This window comes from Mixophyes fleayi, chromosome 6, assembly GCF_038048845.1.
Source record: "Mixophyes fleayi isolate aMixFle1 chromosome 6, aMixFle1.hap1, whole genome shotgun sequence".
Classification (NCBI taxonomy): Eukaryota; Metazoa; Chordata; class Amphibia; order Anura; family Limnodynastidae; genus Mixophyes; species Mixophyes fleayi.
The window spans coordinates 215,803,499-215,824,667 of NC_134407.1; the positions used below are offsets into that span (position 1 = coordinate 215,803,499).

A 21,169-nucleotide genomic window follows, 5' to 3' on the forward strand; every position below is an offset into this window, starting at 1 on the left:
CTCCGTTGTGAAGCAGGCAATACATAAACCGAAGCCATTTCATGGCTTTGTGGTTTGCTAAAGACCTTGTCCTGCTCTCTTCTTTTGGTTTCTCTTCTGCTTACATAGCTGTTGACTTTGGGTTAGTGACCATCTATGACCCAGTGGCATTAGATGGCTGAGTGGCAGTTTTGCCCAGTACCTTGTACTGGTTTCAGTGAAGTAATAGTACAACAACAAAATGCAGTTTTAAATTTATTTATTAAGCAATATTAAGAAGTATACTTAGTTTCGGTTAGATGAGTGGTTAAATGATGTTACAGGTTGCAGAATCGGATAGAGGCCGAGCACATTCCTACAGGTGCCGCCTTTTAAGGACACCGATAAGCTTCAATTCTAAAAACTGAGCGTCCTGGGATAAGAAACAAAACTTACATAGTTGCTGTTGCAGAGCAATGAGATTGAAAGAAAAAGCATCTTAAATACGTCAAGACAAAGAAACAAAATGGAAGCACAGCTGCTCATAGTAAGCATAATATCACAACATCAGAGTAGACGGAAGGTTGCATATGAGTGCTGCCTAGCTTCATTCACATATAGCATGTAACACCATACCCACAAATAATCATGCAGCAACACAATTATATTGATAAATTACAAAATACATACACTTAAAATGTGACAAAGTCACCAACCGGTACCCAAATTGTACACATAGATATTACCAAACCAATAATGATGCAGCTAGGTTAGAAGACACTTTGGTCAACTCACCATACATGCAATGCCTCTGACTCATATAATTGCAAAAGCCTCTTATATTCAATGTGGGAAAAGGAGAAGGGCCATTTGCTAGCACCAGACCCTTTTATAGTAGCATCAGCTAGCATAATAATAATATTATTATTATTATTAATTATTATTTATTATTATTAATAATAATAATTAAATAATAGTAGTAATAATGATTTGTTATTAGTTGTAATTCTGTAGTTGTAATGAGGTTTGAGGGAAGGCTGCAGTACAGACCACAGGGGGCGCTGTTTGACAGGACAGTCTACTACTTGATTCCTATAGGTAACACAAGAGAGGTCACACTCATCTGGAATATTTTCTCTTACACTAGATAAAGCCTTTTGCAATACATTTCTGGGGTTTGTAGTCCGTCTGTCGCTATATATGAAAGAAACACTTAGAGTCCTGGACTACATCTCACATAACTCACTATTTTCCCTCTACTGTGGCCCGAGAGTCAATTGAACGCACAGAGGGTAGAGATCAGGTGGAACGCACAGACCAGAAGTCGGGTGGAACGCACAGACCAGAAGTCGGATGGAACGCACAGACCAGAAGTCGGATGGAACGCACAGACCAGAAGTCGGGTGGAACGCACAGACCAGAAGTCGGATGGAACGCACAGACCAGAAGTCGGGTGGAACGCACATACAGGAAGTGGCTTGGAACGCACAGACCGGAGGTTTAACATTTTCTGGATGAGAAATGAGTAGGAGGAAGCAGACAGGAGACATTAATGTGACTGGCATAGATGGTAATATTATTTATAAGTATCTTTTATTATGTGTCTGTGTTTTGTTCTTTTCCACATACATATTGCAATGCAAAATTATAGACTTGTATGTGGGGGTCCTCATACTGGTGCTTTGTAGCCCATTCATTGCCAGTGCAAATCCCCTTTTACTGCAGGCAGCCAGATATTATTATTGCAGTGTGATTAGCCATGGCTGGTGGTATAATGTATCCTCTAAATGGCTTTAGAGTTGGGAGAAACTGGGATACGTGGGGTTTAGGTATAAAGTAGGGTGTTGTCAGCTGAGGGTGTAGATAGGCAATAACATTGAAAGACATATTCACATGTTACAGTTTTATCGTCATCATTAATACGTACCCAACCCTTCATAGAGACCTGTGTGTGAGTTCTCTCATAATGCTGCTACTGTATGTGCACTGTAAACCGTACACATTTTCTGACATCGAAAAAGTCTATGAAGACATTCCAGTTATAGCCAATACAAATTTATAGCAGCTGCTTAAGATATTTCTAATATTTGTGTCTTTTCTTTGTCGTTTCAGTGTGTTTATAAATAAATATCTATGGTGTTTATTGTTGTATGTATGCCTACTTAATAAAACACCAACAACTTATTATAAAAATTCCACAGCAACATCCATCTTCTTTCAATATTGCTTATCCAGACAATCTCATTACTTGAGCAGAAAAGCGATGGCCGTTATAAGAGTGATTGTTTGAGATTTGTCAACTTTTTTATCTGAGAAAATCTCCCCCAACAACAAAAAAAATCTCTATTTCAATCTATAAATAATGACAGAATGGAGAATGAATTTGGCTGTCCAACAACCGCAAAACTTATATCTGGAGTTAAAGCTAGCAGTAGCCTTTTAAGAATTAGACGGGGACAAAAATAACCGAATATTTTGCTAAAAAGGATGGTTTGGAATTAAAAATTGCTTCTCTATGCTATGCAATTTGCTGTCGTATTTGCATCCACACATTTTTTTATATTGCTTATTTGTGCCCATATATGTGTGCTGTTCTCATCTACTTCTTTTTTCTTTTCTTTTGCATGATCTGTCATGTACTCTGCCTTTATCTCAGTTTCTGTAGCTGTCCGGTAAACATTTATTGTCAATCTCTGATCCGTCTACAGGGGATACTGTCCTGTATAGATCATCTGGCTCAATGAGGATGGAAAAGAACAGACATTACATGACTGAGAGAATATTGAACCTCACCCTGGAGATCATCTACCTGCTGACTGGAGAGGTGAGAGACTCTGGGAATGTCACAGTGACATCACTGTTATCTCTATTAATAAAACAGGCGCATGACATCAATTATGAAATTTATTAGTGGTTCTCTCAAAACACAGGATTACACAGTAGAAAGGAAGACAACTAGTGAGTGTGAGACACCCATCAGCCATCCCCATGTGTCAGGAGGACTGAGCAGGACCCAGAGCCCCATCACGGTGCCTCCACCTCACTCACTGATACATGAGAGAAACAATGACCAGAGGATTCTAGAACTCACCAACAAGATCATTCAGCTGCTGACTGGAGAGGTGACTGCTGGGAATGGGACATTATACAGTAACACCAGGGGATGTGTCTGGGTGATGACTGTATCATTGTGTGTGTCAGGTTCCTATAAGGTGTCAGGATGTCACTGTCTATTTCTCCATGGAGGAGTGGGAGTATTTAGAAGGACACAAGGGTCTGTACAAGGACGTGATGATGGAGAATCACCGGCCCCTCACATCACCTGGTAAGAGGAGACTTCCATTGATTTTAGAGGTCAGAGCAGATTTGAGGACCCCCAAGACACACATTATCTGATAATCACATATTGAGAATGTATTCAGTCACTGTGTGTTTCCTACAGATGGATCCAGTAACAGAAATACCCCAGAGAGATGTCCTCGTCCTCTTAAATCACAGGAATGTACAGAGGAAAATCACAGTATCCCACAGGAGTATCAGGTAGATGGAATTAAAGCATCACCTGTTGCCATGAAATGTTATTTCTCATACTTTTCTAGGAATACTGAACAGTATAAAACATCTTACAGATATGACAAACATGAGTACAATAAGTATTATGATATATTGATAATAACAGTGACAATTAAGCCTTAGAACATCTCCATGGATGTTCTCGAGCTAACATGAGGTATATGAGGCATGAATTCCATGAGGATGAGGGAAAGGTGGGTTCAGGTCATATGAGGTAGACAGAAATGAGTAGGAGAAGACCCTGTCCATGTGAGCTTACAATCTAGAGGATTTGTGTCAAGCAGACGTAAATATAAGAGGTCCGCCCACTGCCTTGAGTGGCACCAATAACAATATGTAGACCATCTCCCAATCTCTGACCTAGCAGTCACAGACACCAGGTCCACCCATTCATATACCACAAACCAATCTCTTTATCTCCCTCTTCATGCCACTAATACCTCTTCTTTCTCCTGGCTGTTTGGTGACCTTCATATCATCTGACATTCGATCTCCAAGGTCACTTCCCTCTGTTGTTGTTGTTGACATTATATCATTCATTCTGTATCCCAGATTTTTGTGGTCCGCATGTATTATTTTACATTTTGGTGTATTATATTTTATAGTCCACGCTTGATTCCATTACCTATACATCACTAAAACATTTATTATAACAACAAATTGAATATTTATAGCTATTTCAGTGTGAGTGTGTCAGGCGCCGTCCCCGCACTCACCATCGGTGCCAGGAACGGGCGCCTTCCTCTGACGGCAGCTCTGTCCGTTGCTAGGCAGCTGGACGCCGTCCTCTCTCCTCAGGATTGCTGTGCGCAGGCGTGTCTGCTCGCGTCTCCGTTTCCTAGCAACGGGATGCTTCTCTGCACTTCCTATCGGCAGTCTACTGTTCAGGCCGCCGCCTCCACTGACACCAATCAGGGAATGGGCTCCACAATATAAACCCGCCTCTAACACTAGGTATGCGCCAGAGTATCTAGGTCTTCCTGTGCTCCAGCTTTCCAGCTTGTTTCCCTGCTCTCTGACTGATCTCCCGTATACCGATCTGGCTTCCCCTGGTTCTGCTTCTGGATCTCCCTTCGGCCTGATTGCTCCAGCTGTATCTGACCTTTGGCTTGCTGACTTGCACTTTGATACCACGTTTGCCAGTATGGTTTGACCTTTGCCTGCATGACCACGTCTGTTTACCATCCACTCCGGTGATAGCTAACTTGGAGGGCCGCGACCTGCATGTCCCGTGTAGCAAATTCCAAACTCCCTTGCGGGGGTCCCTGGCGAAGACTCCACGCCTTCTAGCTTAGGAGTGCAAATATCAGCAAGTGCTCTTCAGCCCCTGTGACTCGTGACAGAGTGGCTCTCACATTCTAGTTTCTCAGTATAGAATAGTCATTAAAATAAATGATGCTGGGTAATTACATCATAACCCAGTATACCAGTGAGTCTAAATATATATAATGTGTACAGATGCTGTGTGGGTCTTATACTCCTATGTTTGATCTCAATTCATTAGCTGAGACATTATCGAATTGTGATATTTGCAATTTAATTTTGTGCTATTTAGGGTAAAGATCTAGTTATCATTAAAGTAGAAGAAATAGAGGGAGAGGAAGAAGAGACGTATGTGAGGGGTTATCATCAGTGTAAGGAGGAGGAAATCCCTACATATATCAGCACAGGTGAGTAATAAACACTGATAGTACTTTTACCTGTGAATGTGATACTCAGCACTAACTATATATTACCCAATCTCCTCTAAACCAATTCTGTGTGTGCATATATATAAGAAAAAAAAAGCAAGGCACCAAAGGGATTCTGTTCTTGTGGACAAGCACCTCCCCCTTAACAGCACATACCCAATCACAGTGCACAGTCTTATCATGCAATAACTATGAACTCATCACTACATCCCGAATCCCTATACCGTGCATTGCTTCAACACTATGTACTCCCTATATTCACACCCGCACCCAAAACACAAGCCCTAATAAGCAGGTCAACCCATGGCTGTGGAACTACTCTACTTGTGAGTGACCAGAGGTTGCTTCAGTGCTTTATTCTGCATTCTATTTCACTCATTCTTCAACACCCATTTAGATAATGCACAAAGTAATTAAACCATGGGCTTCGACTTTCTCATAATTTTGTTATTTAACATCTTGAATACAATCATAGTACACATATATTGGAGCATTAAAATCCACTGCTTATAGTAGTTCACAATATCTGTAGTGCAAAAATTCATATTTTCATGCATGCATTTTATTTACAGCAGATGGACATTACAGCAGCAATACCTTGGAGAAACATCACATTTTATCTCCAGATTGTGAAGTAAAAGATAATGACATCACTCTAGATTCTCCAGGAGAAAATGTCCTTACCAAAAAACATCCATTTTCATGTTTTGACTGTGGGAAAGGTTTTACACATAAATCAACTTTTATTATACATCGCAGGACTCACACAGGTGAGAAGCCTTTTTCATGTTCTGAGTGTGGGAAATGTTTTACACGTAAATCAAGTCTTTTTGAACATACAGGAATTCATACAGGTCATACGCCATTTTCATGCTCTTACTGTGGAAAGTATTTTACACATAAATCCAGTCTTGTTAAGCATCAGGTAATTCACACAGGTGAGAGGCCATTTTCATGTTCTGAATGTGGGAAATGTTTTACACATAAATCAACTCTTAATACACATCAAAGAAGTCACACAGGTGAGAGACCATTTCCATGCTCGGAGTGTGGGAAATGTTTTACACGGAAATCAAGTCTTTATGAACATCAGGGAATTCACACAGGTGCAAAGCCATTTCCATGTTCTGAGTGTGGAAAATGTTTTACACATAAATCACATCTTGTTAGACACCAGTTAATTCACACAGGTGAGAAGTCATTTCCATGTCCTAAGTGTGGAAAATATTTTTCACATAAATCGTATCTTTCAAAACATCAGAGAATACACACAGGTGAGAAACCGTTTACATGTTCTGATTGTGGGAAATGTTTTACAGAGAAATCAAATCTTGTTAAACATCAGGTAATTCACACAGATGATAACCCATTTATGTGTTCTGAATGTGGGAAATGTTTTACACTTAAGTCAAATCTCATTAGACATCAGCGAATTCACACAGGTGAGAAGCCATTTATATGCTCTGAATGTGGTAAATGTTTTGCCCGCAAATCAGAACTTGTTGTACATGAGAGTTCACATAAGCGAATATCCATGAGCTGATAGAGAGTTATGAAACCGGATTGTAGTAGTACTCAATATACCATAAATATAGTTAATTACATATAAACATTTTTAGAATATACATTCAGAAACTTTCATTGTCATTACTGAGTAAAGAAGTGGGATTTGAACCCCCAGACTCACAGAGTATATAATTACATTACAACTTAGTTACTATCCAAGGCTAGACATAACTGAGATATATGTCTTCAACATAAGACCGGAACATATTGTTCATGTGTGGAAATTAGTACAGTTTACTTATTCTGTTATATACTAACAGAAGTACCTGAAGTTCTGGGAATGTAGTGTTTGAAGCAGTCCAGATATATAGGCAAACCGAGGGGGGTTTTCTAGTGCCTGAAAACCCCCCTCCAAGCCTGGGGCACTGTATAACTGAGGTGGCTGGACCCTGCTCCCTCTTCACACAGCTTTGTTTGAAAAGGGAGAGCTGCGTGCACCTAACAGTAGTACATCCAGCATTGCTCATGTATATTATGGGGATAGGAAGAGTTGGAGAGCAGCCAAGCACTGTCTAATATTATAGCCACGCCCTCATGCATGCTGGTCACGCCCACTGGCGGCATGGTGTGGAAACCCCCCTCTACAAATCCTGCGTTTGCCCCTGAGATAAAAGAGAAATATGTGGATTAAACAAATTGCTTGGGGAGACAGAATTGTAGTATGTAGTATGTTTGCCTAAAATAACTGTGTGTAGTGATATTAGCACTTGTTGATTTTGTCTATTGTCTAGAGTGTATTGGTGTGTGTAAGTGCTTTAGTGTGGGGAGTCTGGATGTTTTGGGGTGTTTAGTAAAATATTTTCAGAATATTAATGTAGCAGGAATTAATGGTCTGCGTTAGGGTAAGCCCCCTTACACTAATTCACTCCCCAGCCACAAAAGACAGCGTAGGACTTGTACAGTGAGTATCTGGTGGTGCATGGGTAAGGTGTGGTATGTGGTAAATTAGTAGGTCTATTGCTTTTGAGTACTGCCAGGGGGGAGTTGAGGAGTAACATACAGAGGAAAAGAGTGGAGGGTGTAATCTGGACAGCACTAGGGTGGGCAACTAATTTCCATGTATGTGTGTGTGTATTTTGATTGTTAATTTAGTGTGTCTGAGTCTCTGTGTGTGGCTAGTGCAGTGTCTGTGTGATTGAGAATGTGTGTGTCACAGGTAGGGAGTATTCACTTACCAGCCAGGAAGTTACTCCTTTGCAGAGCAGCTGCTTTCCGACTTCATAAATTTTCATGCAATTTCACCACTGTGGTAATGTGATAACATGATATCATTATCTAAATTGTTCTGTCTCCTGATTGTCTCTAGCTCCCTTTTTATGGTATTTAGTATCTCACTGCTTTTCAGGTGTATAATATAGATTGACATTACTGTCCACAAATAGCACAAACCTCATCTACTTAATAATTCTAACATTTCCTCCTAGATATTTAATAATTATTTACACTATTTTGTGTATTAAACATCATCATCATTTAAATGTAAAAACATGCTTATGTTATTATTACTAATGGGTAATTTTTTGTCAATTTATGAGTAGATTATAAAAAATGTTTTTTCAAATGTAGTAAGAGTGGCAGACAGGACGTAAATATAACATTGTTGAAAGAAGCACTTTTAAATTTTTTAACGTTGCACATAAATAAAGAGTTCTGTAATAAAATATTCACACAAAAAACATTTGTTACAAGGTGACTTTCGTGGTGGAAACACATTTGTTAATTGTTTGTGATTCTCTGTTTAAGGAAAAGAATTATTAAAATATATTTTAAAACACATGTAATAGCTTTGTGTGGAATCCAGTTGCATGTTGAAAAGTGAACATTAATTCTTTCAGCTCAACTGATGTGTACATCAACAATGTAATGTTTTGTATTACATTATTAGTCTTTATTTATATAACTCAATGTATCCCGCAGCGCTGTATAATCAGAACTTTATCCGTGCACATTGGTCCTTGTCCGTTGGGCGCTTAGCATATAATCTTTCCCTATACATAGACAATAAAATGCTCTTCTCCCTCATCACTTCCGTTATCAGGATCAGGTAAGGGTGTAGTTTCTGTTAGAAGTGACTATTTCAGGCTCACTTCAGGTTCAGCTGTACAATCATAAAGTATTGACACAGGAAGAATAATAACAGACAAGGAAATGTATTGATTACAGAGTTAGACTTTCCTCTTAGCTTTGCAGGTTGTCAATCAGGAAATGTCTAGCGCTAGTGCAGGAAATTCCAGAAGCCCAATTAAAAGTTTCAAGACCTTTAGTCGGAGAGCATCCAGGGCACTTGTATCTAGTCCACTGGAGAGATGTTAAAGTACGAAGACTTGTTTTTATACCGATAGTCATATACCATATCATTACGCTCCTTAAGCGTACAATACAGATAACGGTGATGCCAGCAGCACTACACAGTAAAGGTTGTTCAATAACCGCCTCAAATAAAACTTGCTCCACTGACACAGTGGGCATAATCGTACTTTCTCGTGAAATGCAAGGTGCCAGCTTGTTTTCAGAATCTTTTCTCTTGACTTTTCCAGCACTGATTATGTGGGAACAAATGGAGGAAAAAAGCACAGGTGAATGCATGGCTTTATGTTTAAGTAGCAGCAGTAAGATCTATAAATGATATAAGAGTCATGCAGAGCTTCCCACCTTTCTGTGTCAGGGCAAACCATTTCTAGACGGATTTCCTCTGTCATTCGATGGGTTTCCATGGTGGCACGGAGCTCTGCTGATATTGTAAAGACCCCTTCTACCAGATCGGTAAGGTATGGAATCTTGGTTGAGCTACTGTGTCAGCCACTTACCGAGTTTTACAGACTCAATGTGTTTACGTCCATCACATACAAAGACACAGAGAGAGAGAGGGACTAGGGTCCATTTAATAGCAGCCAATTAACCTCCCAGTAAGTTTTTGGAGAGTGTGAGGAAACCACACAAACACAGGATGTACATACAAACCCCACACAGATAAGGCCATGGTCGGGAATCGAACTCATGACCCCAGTGCTATGAGGCAGAAGAGCTAACCACTAAGCCACCGTGCTACCCTTGCCACCCTGTCCTGTGGGGCTTGGCTACAAATAACTGAAGTTCCCTGAAGGAACAGGGTGTAACGGGGGGAGGAGTTTAACCTCTTGCAGATTATTTAAAGTGTCAAACTCCAGGTCTGAGCCTCTATACACCGTGGTTGCAGTGTCCACAAGGGACCCAGAGAAAAAGAATTTAACGTAAGATAATAAAATCCCTTTGTTGTCTGTGAACTGTGCCATATTGAGAGCCTGGTTTCTGATAAGAATTTTATGAAATGTCTTTAAACATTCAATGTTGATATTAAGTAAGAGGGGGGATATTTTTGGCTAATCCCCTTCTGGAGTTGGAGTGCGTGTGAAAGCCGAATGTATATTGCTATAAAATACATTATGCCCCCATATTTTCACCAGATTCTCTTTCAGCCAAAACCAGTAATTATTATTGTAAAGATCTTTCAGCTTCCGAAGTTAAATTTGCATCAGGTTTCCTCCCGTCTATTGACCATCCATGGGGGGGCTGTGGTGGGAGAGATTTTTTAATGCCATTAAATAACGCTGTAGTTGGCCATTTGTAGCCACCAACTGCAGACATTTTACTGATAAGAGAGAGCAATAACTTGAACTCAAGTTCCAATCAAATGTAGATATAATGGAATTCATTACCAAAGTGTACTGGATGTGCTCCACGCAATATCTTGGATTTCCACTGGTACAGCTAGGTGTTCCTCCCAGTGAAGTTCAAGTTGCCTACTCTCAGAAGACCCCTCTGCAAACTAAATGAGGATTGCAAGGAGGTGAAAATACCTGAAGGTGCACGGTGCAAACGTTATAAAAGTAAACTTTAGAACCCCTCTATCATGAAATATTTTTTTTTTTTTTTACAAAAAACTGCTTTGTTGTTAATTCTGCTGATATCAAAATGGGCAGAGATCAATAGCAAGTCTAGTAATCAGGGCGAGCTCAGGGTGGCCAAAAGTCAATAACAAATTCCAAAACAAGCTGAGGTCAAGGGCAGGAGAAAGAACAGTCTGGGTGACAACAGAACACTGGCTGATCTGTAACTTTGCAACCTGTTTCAGCCATCTCTATAAAAGCTTGGAGGGGCATGGCAGTTAAGAGATGTGCCAGTAATTTGAAACACAATTTGGGAAAGAATGAGTCTGTTTCAGAATAAATGGAATAACAGCATGCTGGAGTAATAAGGCAATGATACCAGCAGGGAGTTATTACACATGTTAGTTAAGGCCAGGGTGAGCACAGAAAACAGTGACGACTGATTTGCGAGGGGATAGGTTCATATGGACAGATGGTAGTTTGGGAGAAATTTTATTCATAAAGATGAGAGCAGCTGCAGTTCTTTAGTTGGACACCAGATGGCGGAGTAATGACATATTACGGAAGGCTGCAGTACTGATGCACAGCACAGGAGGCGCTGTGGTACAGAACGCTTTACATAAAGTCACACTGATCTGTTCTCTTACGCTGGTAACGGAGCATCGCAAAATATCGCAATGCATACTGGGGGATGTAGTCCGTATGTGCTGTATGTCAATAGAACTGAGAGAGACGTGGACTACATTTCCCATGACCCGAGGAGACAGACGGAGCTCAGACACGGGAATGTGAGTGGATTACATGGACCATATGATCCGCAGACAGGAAGCGGCGATCACCAGATCCCGGGGAACCACAGGGGGAACCTGCAGCGGGTAATGATATATCCAATTATTATTATACAGGAGCATCCTTCCCTGATGTCCTGTTATTATTATACAGGTGGAGCAGACTCTGGTGCCGTGTTATTATTATACAGGTGGAGCAGACTCTGGTGCCGTGTTATTATTATACAGGTGGAGCAGACTCTGGTGCCGTGTTATTATTATACAGGTGGAGCAGACTCTGGTGCCGTGTTATTATCATACAGGTGGAGCAGACTCTGGTGCCGTGTTATTATCATACAGGTGGAGCAGACTCTGGTGCCGTGTTATTATTATACAGGTGGAGCAGACTCTGGTGCCGTGTTATTATTATACAGGTGGAGCAGACTCTGGTGCCGTGTTATTATTATACAGGTGGAGCAGACTCTGGTGCCGTGTTATTATTATACAGGTGGAGCAGACTCTGGTGCCGTGTTATTATTATACAGGTGGAGCAGACTCTGGTGCCGTGTTATTATCATACAGGTGGAGCAGACTCTGGTGCCGTGTTATTATCATACAGGTGGAGCAGACTCTGGTGCCGTGTTATTATTATACAGGTGGAGCAGACTCTGGTGCCGTGTTATTATTATACAGGTGGAGCAGACTCTGGTGCCGTGTTATTATTATACAGGTGGAGCAGACTCTGGTGCCGTGTTATTATTATACTGGTGGAGCAGACTCTGGTGCCGTGTTATTATTATACAGGTGGAGCAGACTCTGGTGCCGTGTTATTATTATACAGGTGGAGCAGACTCTGGTGCTGTGTTATTATTATACAGGTGGAGCAGACTCTGGTGCCGTGTTATTATTATACAGGTGGAGCAGACTCTGGTGCCGTGTTATTATTATACAGGTGGAGCAGACTCTGGTGCCGTGTTATTATTATACAGGTGGAGCAGACTCTGGTGCCGTGTTATTATTATACAGGTGGAGCAGACTCTGGTGTTGTGTTATTATTATACAGGTGGAGCAGACTCTGGTGCCGTGTTATTATTATACAGGTGGAGCAGACTCTGGTGCCGTGTTATTATTATACAGGGGGAGCAGACTCTGGTGCCGTGTTATTAATATACAGATGGAGCAGACTCTGGTGCTGTGTTATTATTATACAGGTGGAGCAGACTCTGGTGCTGTGTTATTATTATACAGGTGGAGCAGACTCTGATGCCGTGTTATTATTATACAGGTGGAGCAGACTCTGGTGTCCTGTTATTATTATACAGGTGGAGCAGACTCTGGTGCCGTGTTATTATTATACAGGTGGAGCAGACTCTGGTGCCGTGTTATTATTATACAGGTGGAGCAGACTCTGGTGCCGTGTTATTATTATACAGGTGGAGCAGACTCTGGTGTCCTGTTATTATTATACAGGTGGAGCAGACTCTGGTGCCGTGTTATTATTATACAGGTGGAGCAGACTCTGGTGCCGTGTTATTATTATACAGGTGGAGCAGACTCTGGTGCCGTGTTATTATTATACAGGTGGAGCAGACTCTGGTGCTGTGTTATTATTATACAGGGGGAGCAGACTCTGGTGCCGTGTTATTAATATACAGATGGAGCAGACTCTGGTGCCGTGTTATTATTATACAGATGGAGCAGACTCTGGTGCTGTGTTATTATTATACAGGTGGAGCAGACTTTGGTGCCGTGTTATTATTATACAGGTGGAGCAGACTCCGGTGCCGTGTTATTATTATACAGGTGGAGAAGACTTTGGTGCCGTGTTATTATTATACAGGTGGAGCAGACTCCGGTGCCGTGTTATTATTATACAGGTGGAGAAGACTCTGGTGCCGTGTTATTATTATACAGGTGGAGAAGACTCTGGTGCGGTGTTATTATTATACAGGTGGAGCAGACTCTGGTGCCGTGTTATTATTATACAGGTGGAGCAGACTTTGGTGCCGTGTTAATATTATACAGGTGGAGCAGACTCTGGTGCCGTGTTATTATTATACAGGGGAAGCAGACTCTGGTGCTGTGTTATTATTATACAGGTGGAGCAGACTCCGGTGCCGTGTTATTATTATACAGGTGGAGCAGACTCTGGTGCCGTGTTATTATTATACAGATGGAGCAGACTCTGGTGCCGTGTTATTATTATACAGATGGAGCAGACTCTGGTGCTGTGTTATTATTATACAGGTGGAGCAGACTCTGGTGCCGTGTTATTATTATACAGGTGGAGCAGACTTTGGTGCCGTGTTATTATTATACAGGTGGAGCAGACTTTGGTGCCGTGTTATTATTATACAGGTGGAGCAGACTCCGGTGCCGTGTTATTATTATACAGGGGGAGCAGACTCTGGTGCCGTGTTATTATTATACAGGGGGAGCAGACTCTGGTGCCGTGTTATTATTATACAGGTGGAGCAGACTATGGTGCCGTGTTATTATTATACAGGTGGAGCAGACTCTGGTGCCGTGTTATTATTATACAGGTGGAGCAGACTCTGGTGCCGTGTTATTATTATACAGGGGGAGCAGACTCTGGTGCCGTGTTATTATTATACAGGTGGAGCAGACTCTGGTGCCGTGTTATTATACAGGGGGAGCAGACTCTGGTGCCGTGTTATTATTATACAGGTGGAGCAGACTCTGGTGCCGTGTTATTATTATACAGGTGGAGCAGACTCTGGTGCCGTGTTATTATTATACAGGGGGAGCAGACTGGTGCCGTGTTATTATTATACAGGTGGAGCAGACTCTGGTGCCGTGTTATTATTATACAGATGGAGCAGACTCTGGTGCCGTGTTATTATTATACAGGTGGAGCAGAATCTGGTGCCGTGTTATTATTATACAGGTGGAGCAGACTCTGGTGCCGTGTTATTATACAGGTGGAGCAGACTCTGGTGCCGTGTTATTATTATACAGGGGGAGCAGACTCTGGTGCCGTGTTATTATTATACAGGGGGAGCAGACTCTGGTGCCGTGTTATTATTATACAGGGGGGGCAGACGTTGGTGTAATGGGGGAAGGGTCACTATGTGATGTGTCCTCTATGTAAACTCATGTGGAGTAATAGTGATGAGTGGGTGGATGAATCATCTCCACTTGTTAGATGAAAGGTCTTCCAGTATAAAGATATATATTTTTTTTTACTGTATATAATACAGCCAAATGGTAAGTTTGGTGACAATTATTCAGTCTGTACACTTACCTGTACAGTGAAATCATTCAGGCAGAGACCTGTACATATAAACAGACCCTTAGGGATTTTCCCAGTGGATTTGTATTAGTGTCAAAACTCAGATGCAAACTAAATGTGAAAACACATATAAACGTTAAGGGGTATATTTACTAAACTGTGGGTTTAAAAAAGTGGAGATGTTGCCTATAGCAACCAATCAGATTCTAGCTGTCATATATCTAGTACATTCAAGAAAATTATACCTAGAATCTGATTGGTTGCTATGGGCAACATCTCCACTCTTACTTTTTAGAAGGTTTGGTGAATCTGCTCCACAAAGTATAGAGGTTCATGTTGAGATCTGATTCATACTGTACATTTTATAGTATGAATTTAAATATGAAATATATAAATCTTTAGATTGTAAGCTGTAGTGAGCAGGGCCCTCCTCCCTCCTGTTCTCATTACCTATAACGTTTGCTCACCAGCTGCACTGCGCACCTCCTCCTTGGGCGCTCTGACCATTGACTCCACTTCCCCATTATCTTTGCACTTCTTTCAGGTGCACTAAACTTGTTAGTTTAATTAACCATCGATAAATGCTGCTAAAGGAGATTTGCAAACTGAAGGACAAATCACAAACCATAATATATTGGTCCTCCTGCTCAGCCCTTACCCTGAGCTGTTAGAGTAACTGAAGATGAAAGTGCTGTCCTGTTAACACGGATGGGAAGTTTGTCTGTGTTTGTCCAGAGCGGATGGGAAATCTCAGTATTTATCTTCTGCTTTATAACTCTTTTGTAATTTATTTTCATTTTCTAGGTTGCAATTTGGCTATTGATAAAGGGTCTGTATAGATTATCTGACAGACTCGCTGAGGATGAAAAAGGACAGGAGTCACATGACTGAGAGGATTTTAAACCTCACCCTGGAGATCATCTACCTGCTGACTGGAGAGGTGAGGGATTCTGGGAATATCAGTGACATCACTCATATCTCTATTAATAAAACATTAACCTGACTGGAAAAGTGAGGGATTCTGGGAATTTATTTAACTATATTTATTATATGTCTCTCTCAATACACAGGATTACACAGTAGTGAAGAAGACATCTGGTGAGTGTGTGACATCCAGCAGCCGTCCCCATGTGTCAGGAGGATTGAGCAGGACCCAGAGCCCCATCACGGTGCCTCCACCTCACTCACTGATACATGAGAGAAACAATGACCAGAGGATTCTAGAACTCACCAACAAGATCATTCAGCTGCTGACTGGAGAGGTGACTGCTGGGAATGGGACATTATACAGTAACACCAGGGGATGTGTCTGGGTGATGACTGTATCATTGTGTGTGTCAGGTTCCTATAAGGTGTGATGATGTCACTGTCTATTTCTCCATGGAGGAGTGGGAGTATTTAGAAGGACATAAGGATCTGTACAAGGACGTGATGATGGAGAATCACCGGCCCCTCACATCACTGGGTAAGAGGAGGTTTAATTGTTACATGTGTACAGTGTGAAGATGGTGGATTTGGGAATTTCATAAGATGAGCTAAACAAATTGGCTGGGCAGTATATCCATAGCTGTTATCATTGTACATAGGCATATTAAAAACAAAATATCTGTCCATCTCCTATTACTTTTACACAGAACTAACCAGTTCTGGTGGCCAGGAAGGCTCCCACTAATAACTGGGCCCAGCTGTCTGTTCTTCATCTAGGCCAAAGATGTAATAGCGGCATTTCTCCTGATTTGTGAAGGAATATGTGGCCAGCGACTGGATCGGGCCTCCTTGTATCCTTAGTTTCCTAGAGTATTCAATTCTTAGACATGCATACATTACATTATATATATATATATATATATATATAGCGGAGAGATTGTTGTGTAGACTACATACCTTTACATTTATAGTACAAGACATCTGGACTTTCGATTCATTTTTTTAGGTTTCAGAATTGCCCGTGAAGATTACATTATTTACCCACTCTTAAATGTGTACATACAAAGATCCAGGCATGGTGTATGCTCTCAATGTCAATCTTATGTACAGTTAGTTCTTAGCAAGTATCATTTATATTACAGAATAGTCCCCAATATATGTACAAAGGTGTGTTTTGTTTTTTCATTAAATGATCTCTTAGATGTCCTTTGTATGAAATAGCAATGAGTCCAGATGAAGCCAGCGTTTCCTTGGGAGTTGGGAATGGGTGACTCTCTTTAGTGCCACACTTATGTACGTAAAATGTTCTATACAGTGGGTTATGATGCATATGTCTACAGGACAGTTCCTGTATGACTGAGGTATCGATCCTCTTTCTATGGGGTATTTTACATGGGCCAATTATACGAAGAGAATGTCCTCAAACTCAATTTAGTTGGAATTCTGAACTGTTCCTCTTGCATTTCCTCCAGTTGTGCTAAGTGCTGCATGCTCAATTTTATGACCCGACCCCTCTGTTGAACTAGATGGTCATCTTATTAGAAACAATAGCCGCTGGCACTCACCGCCATGAGTATCTGTTTCTCCCTGCCAGCCGCTTGGTGACTAGGGATGCTTCCGAGTGGCCAGGCGGGTAGTTTGCAATAACATGATCACTTGACAGCTGCATGTTGACCTTTCCAGTCAGATCTCCTGAGGAGACTCCATCCATCTTCTTTTGTCTCTGAAAATCTTTGTTGAACAGTACTTTGAAGTCCACAACAGCAGTTTGTTAGGACATCCTGGCATCACCAAGACCATTAATTCAGTGTCTCTAGTGGTATGGTGGCCTTCTTCTAAAAAGTATGTGAGAGATTATCTATCTGCTTGTGTATATGAGTCCTAGGCCATTAAGGGTCAGTTGATGCTTTGACTGGTGCCTATTAAACCATAGACACTTATAGTTATGGCTGGCTAGAATCATCCAGGTCTGTGGGTACTTGGTAGGTCAGTGAACAGAAGAGGGCAGTTCAACTGTTCATTCAGTTCTTGCCACATTGGTCCGTCAACCCAGCAACTACTTCCATTATAGCGATTTCCCAGTCCTTCACATTTGAGTTTTGTGTTTTTCAGAGATGGGGGACAGTCTATAATATGTGTGTTATTGAGCTGTCAGGTTAAGCGTTGGGAGAACAGAGTCAGGAGCTGACAAGAGGATGAGAGTGGAGAACTGAGAGTTGTCCGTATCTTGCCCTAGACTACATCTCCTCCTCCCTCAGCCAATTACATTGTAAGCCAGAAGAACCAGAGGCTATAGTAATGTCACTCCTTGAAGCTTTCTCTTTTCTGTATTATCCCAGTGATTATAGCATCTAACAACTGTGTTTTTCCTCTTCACCAGATTTCACTGAGAATACAGAATTATCTGGAAGATCCTACACCTCTGTTTCTTCACTGGATTGTATGAAAGAGGATTACACGATTGGTTTAAAACTACAGACTGCAAAATACTCTACAACAGATGAACAAAACACAAACAATGTTGCTGAGAAATCAGTTTTCTGCCAGAGAGAAAACCTCACTGACATTTACACACCGTTTCCGTCTAATCATTTGTATGAAGAACCAGTCTCCTGTGAAGAAGGAAATCTCACAGATGTTGACATTTATACACCCACAAATGATGATACACAATGTTCATCTACCCATATTCATAAGGAATTGGTCTCATGTGAAGAAGGAAATCTCACAGACACTGACATTTATACACCCACAGATCATACACAATATACATCTACTATTATTAAGAAGGAATTGGTCTCGTATGAAGAAGGAAATCTCGCACATACTGACATTAATACACACACAGAACATACACAATATAGATGCGCTGACTGTGGAGAATGTTTTACAAGTTCCGCACTGATTGCTCTACATCAGAAACATCACCAAGGGAAAAAAAGATATTATTGTAATATATGTGGGACTTGTTTTATGCTCATCGCACAGCTTAATGCTCACTTGACCATTCACACCGTAGTTAACTCATATTCTTCTAATGAACATGGAATATGTACCTCCAATATCGCTGAGTGTGCTATACATCAGGAACTTCACACCGTTGCAAAACCTTTTCCTGCCTCTGACTGTGGTAAAGATTTTACACATAAATCATCATTAACTAAACACCAAGGAACTCACACAGGAGAGAAGCTATTTTCTTGCTCTGACTGCGGGAAATGTTTCAACCGTAAAGGACTTCTTTATATGCATCAAAGAATTCATACAGGAGAGAGACCATTTTCTTGCTCTGAGTGTGGGAAATGTTTTAACCGTAAATCAAATCTCACTGTACATCACAGAACACACACAGGAGAGAAGCCATTTTCATGCTCTCAATGTGGGAAATGTTTTGCCAGTGAGTCAAGTCTTGCTGCACATCAGAAAGGTCACGTAGACATGAGACATTTTTCTTGCTCGGACTGTGGCAAACACTTTACACATAAATTTGCGCTTACTAGACACCAAAGAACTCACACAGGAGAGAAGGATTTTTCTTGCCCTGTCTGTGGGAAATGTTTCAGCCGTAAAGGACTTCTTGCTATTCATGAGAGAATTCACACAGGAGAGAGACCATATTCCTGCTCTGAATGTGGGCAATGTTTTAATCAGAAATCACATCTCATAGTACATCACAGAACTCATACAGGAGAGAAACCATATACATGCTCTGAATGTGGGAAATGTTTTGCCAGTGCTTCAGATCTTCCTATTCATCAGAGAACTCACACAGGAGAGAAACCATATTCATGCTTTGATTGTGGGAAATGTTTTACTCGTAAAGCTCTTCTTGTAATGCATCAGAGACAACATACAGGCGAGAAACCATACTCTTGTTCTGAATGCGGAAAATCTTTTAACCGTAAATCACATCTTACTATACACCAGAGAACTCACTCGGGAGAGAAGCCATATTGTTGCTCTGAATGTGACAAATGTTTTATCAGTGATTCGGCTCTTGTGACACACCAAAAAAGTCACCTATACATTAGACCATTTCCTTGCCCTGACTGTGGCAAATATTTCACACATAAATCATCTCTTACTAAACATCAAATAACACACACTGGTGAGAAGCCATTTTCTTGCTCTGAATGTGGGAAATCTTTTAAATGTAAAGCACTTCTCGCTATGCACCAGAGAATTCACACAGGAGAGAAGCCATTTTCTTGTTTTGGGTGTGGGAAATGTTTTAATCGTAAATCAAATCTGATTGTACATCAGAGAATTCATACAGTAGAAAAATAATGTTCATGCTCTGAATCTGAGAAATGTTTTATCAGTGACTCCGTTCATTACAGATCAGAAAATTCACAAAGTCGTCAGCTCTTTTTCTTGCTTCAACTGTGGCAAATATTTTACAACAAATCATGTCTTGCTAAACACCAAATAACTTACACTGGAAAAAATCAATTTTTTTGCTCTGAATGTGGGAAATGTTTAAATTGTAAAGTATTTGTTGCTATACGTCAGAGAATTTACACAGTAGAGACTATTTTCTTGCCGAGTGTGGGAAATGTTTTTATTGTAAAGAAAATGTCACTATATGTCTCATAATTCTAATGGTAGAGAAATCATTCTTGTGCTATATATGTGGGAAATATTTTATTATTACATAATATCTTAAGTCAGAGAATTCACACATGATGAATATTTTGCCTTGAAGTTAACCAACAGTTCACACAATGAAGTGATGCTTCTGTCTAAACATTAGAGAAGTTTTAGAGCAGGCCTGTCCAACCTGCGGCCCTCCAGGTGTTGTGAAACTACAAGCCCCAGCATGCTTTGCCAGTCGCCAACCTGTTGATAGCTGGAAGGGCATGCTGGGACTTGTAGTTTCACAACATCTGGAGGGCCGCAGGTTGGACAGGCTTGTTTTAGAGAAAAGAGATCTACTAGCTTCTCTTCATTATTGTTGTGTACTTCAAAATCACAGGTTATCAAGAAAGTACACATAATACTGCAATACACACAGAGATCTGTTTTTACCTTTTTCTTTTGCTGCGTAATTAGACTTTCCCCTTATTACTTCTCCAGAATTTACAGCCGTTTTTCCTGCTCACTGTTAGGATCCGCAGCAGCCGTGGGCACCGCTGTGACTCACTTCTGCCTCCTCCTGGCGTCCCAGCCGTCTGACGACCGGGACGCCAGGAGGACCCTGTACCTTGGACCTTGCCTGTTACCTGTGACCCTAACCTTTTGGCTTGTATTCTGGACCTTGCTGTTTTGCTTCGGACCTCTGACACCGGCCTGCCTCTGACCATCCGCTCCAGCCTGGCTAGCTCCCCCGATTAAACCTGCGCTGTGGCCATCTTTGAGGAGCTTTTACTACTCTGAGCCTAAGACCTGGGGGCATCTGAGTACCTGTGAGCACTTACAGCTCTACAGGAAAGGCGGCTGCTATAGGTGAAGATCTCTACCTTATTTGTTCTAAAAGCTCATCTAGGTGGTCGTAGGCCATAACAGTGTCCAGTTTGGATGGGTTTTCATCAAGTTCCAACATACCCTTCCAGCAACAAGCTGCTATAT

The 21,169-nt window shown here is 41.2% G+C and overlaps 2 protein-coding genes and 1 long non-coding RNA gene across 3 annotated transcripts in view; all 3 read left to right on the plus strand.

Annotated features, from left to right (window-relative positions):
- The window catches only part of LOC142095481 (uncharacterized), a 117,684-nt gene extending 109,129 nt beyond the window's left edge, over positions 1-8,555 (plus strand). The window contains exon 24 of the mRNA XM_075178425.1: positions 5,945-8,555. Within this exon, the coding sequence (XP_075034526.1) occupies positions 5,945-6,765 (821 nt within the window). The 3' untranslated portion in view covers positions 6,766-8,555. The remainder of the gene's footprint in view (positions 1-5,944) is intronic.
- On the plus strand, positions 1,383-3,277 carry LOC142160052 (uncharacterized). The gene is made up of 3 exons (XR_012693034.1): positions 1,383-1,528; positions 2,667-2,782; positions 2,889-3,277. It is a non-coding gene; the product is annotated as an uncharacterized LOC142160052 (long non-coding RNA).
- A 6,744-nt stretch (positions 8,556-15,299) lies between the features above and the next one.
- LOC142160030 (uncharacterized) lies at positions 15,300-20,135 on the plus strand. Its single transcript, XM_075214949.1, has 4 exons — positions 15,300-15,614; positions 15,745-15,936; positions 16,016-16,139; positions 17,982-20,135. Exons 1-4 carry the CDS (start codon positions 15,537-15,539, stop codon positions 19,886-19,888), a joined length of 2,301 nt encoding a protein of 766 aa, XP_075071050.1. The 5' UTR covers positions 15,300-15,536; the 3' UTR covers positions 19,889-20,135.
- Positions 20,136-21,169: the final 1,034 nt, after the last annotated feature.

Excerpts from the sequence above, each read along its gene's own strand:
- LOC142160030 (XM_075214949.1), top strand. The coding sequence starts at position 15,537 with ATGAAAAAGGACAGGAGTCACATGACTGAGAGGATTTTAAACCTCACC. Across the intron at positions 15,615-15,744 it reads TCTACCTGCTGACTGGAGAG|GATTACACAGTAGTGAAGAA; the intron begins GTGAGGGATTCT and ends CTCAATACACAG. Across the intron at positions 16,140-17,981 it reads CCGGCCCCTCACATCACTGG|ATTTCACTGAGAATACAGAA; the intron begins GTAAGAGGAGGT and ends CCTCTTCACCAG.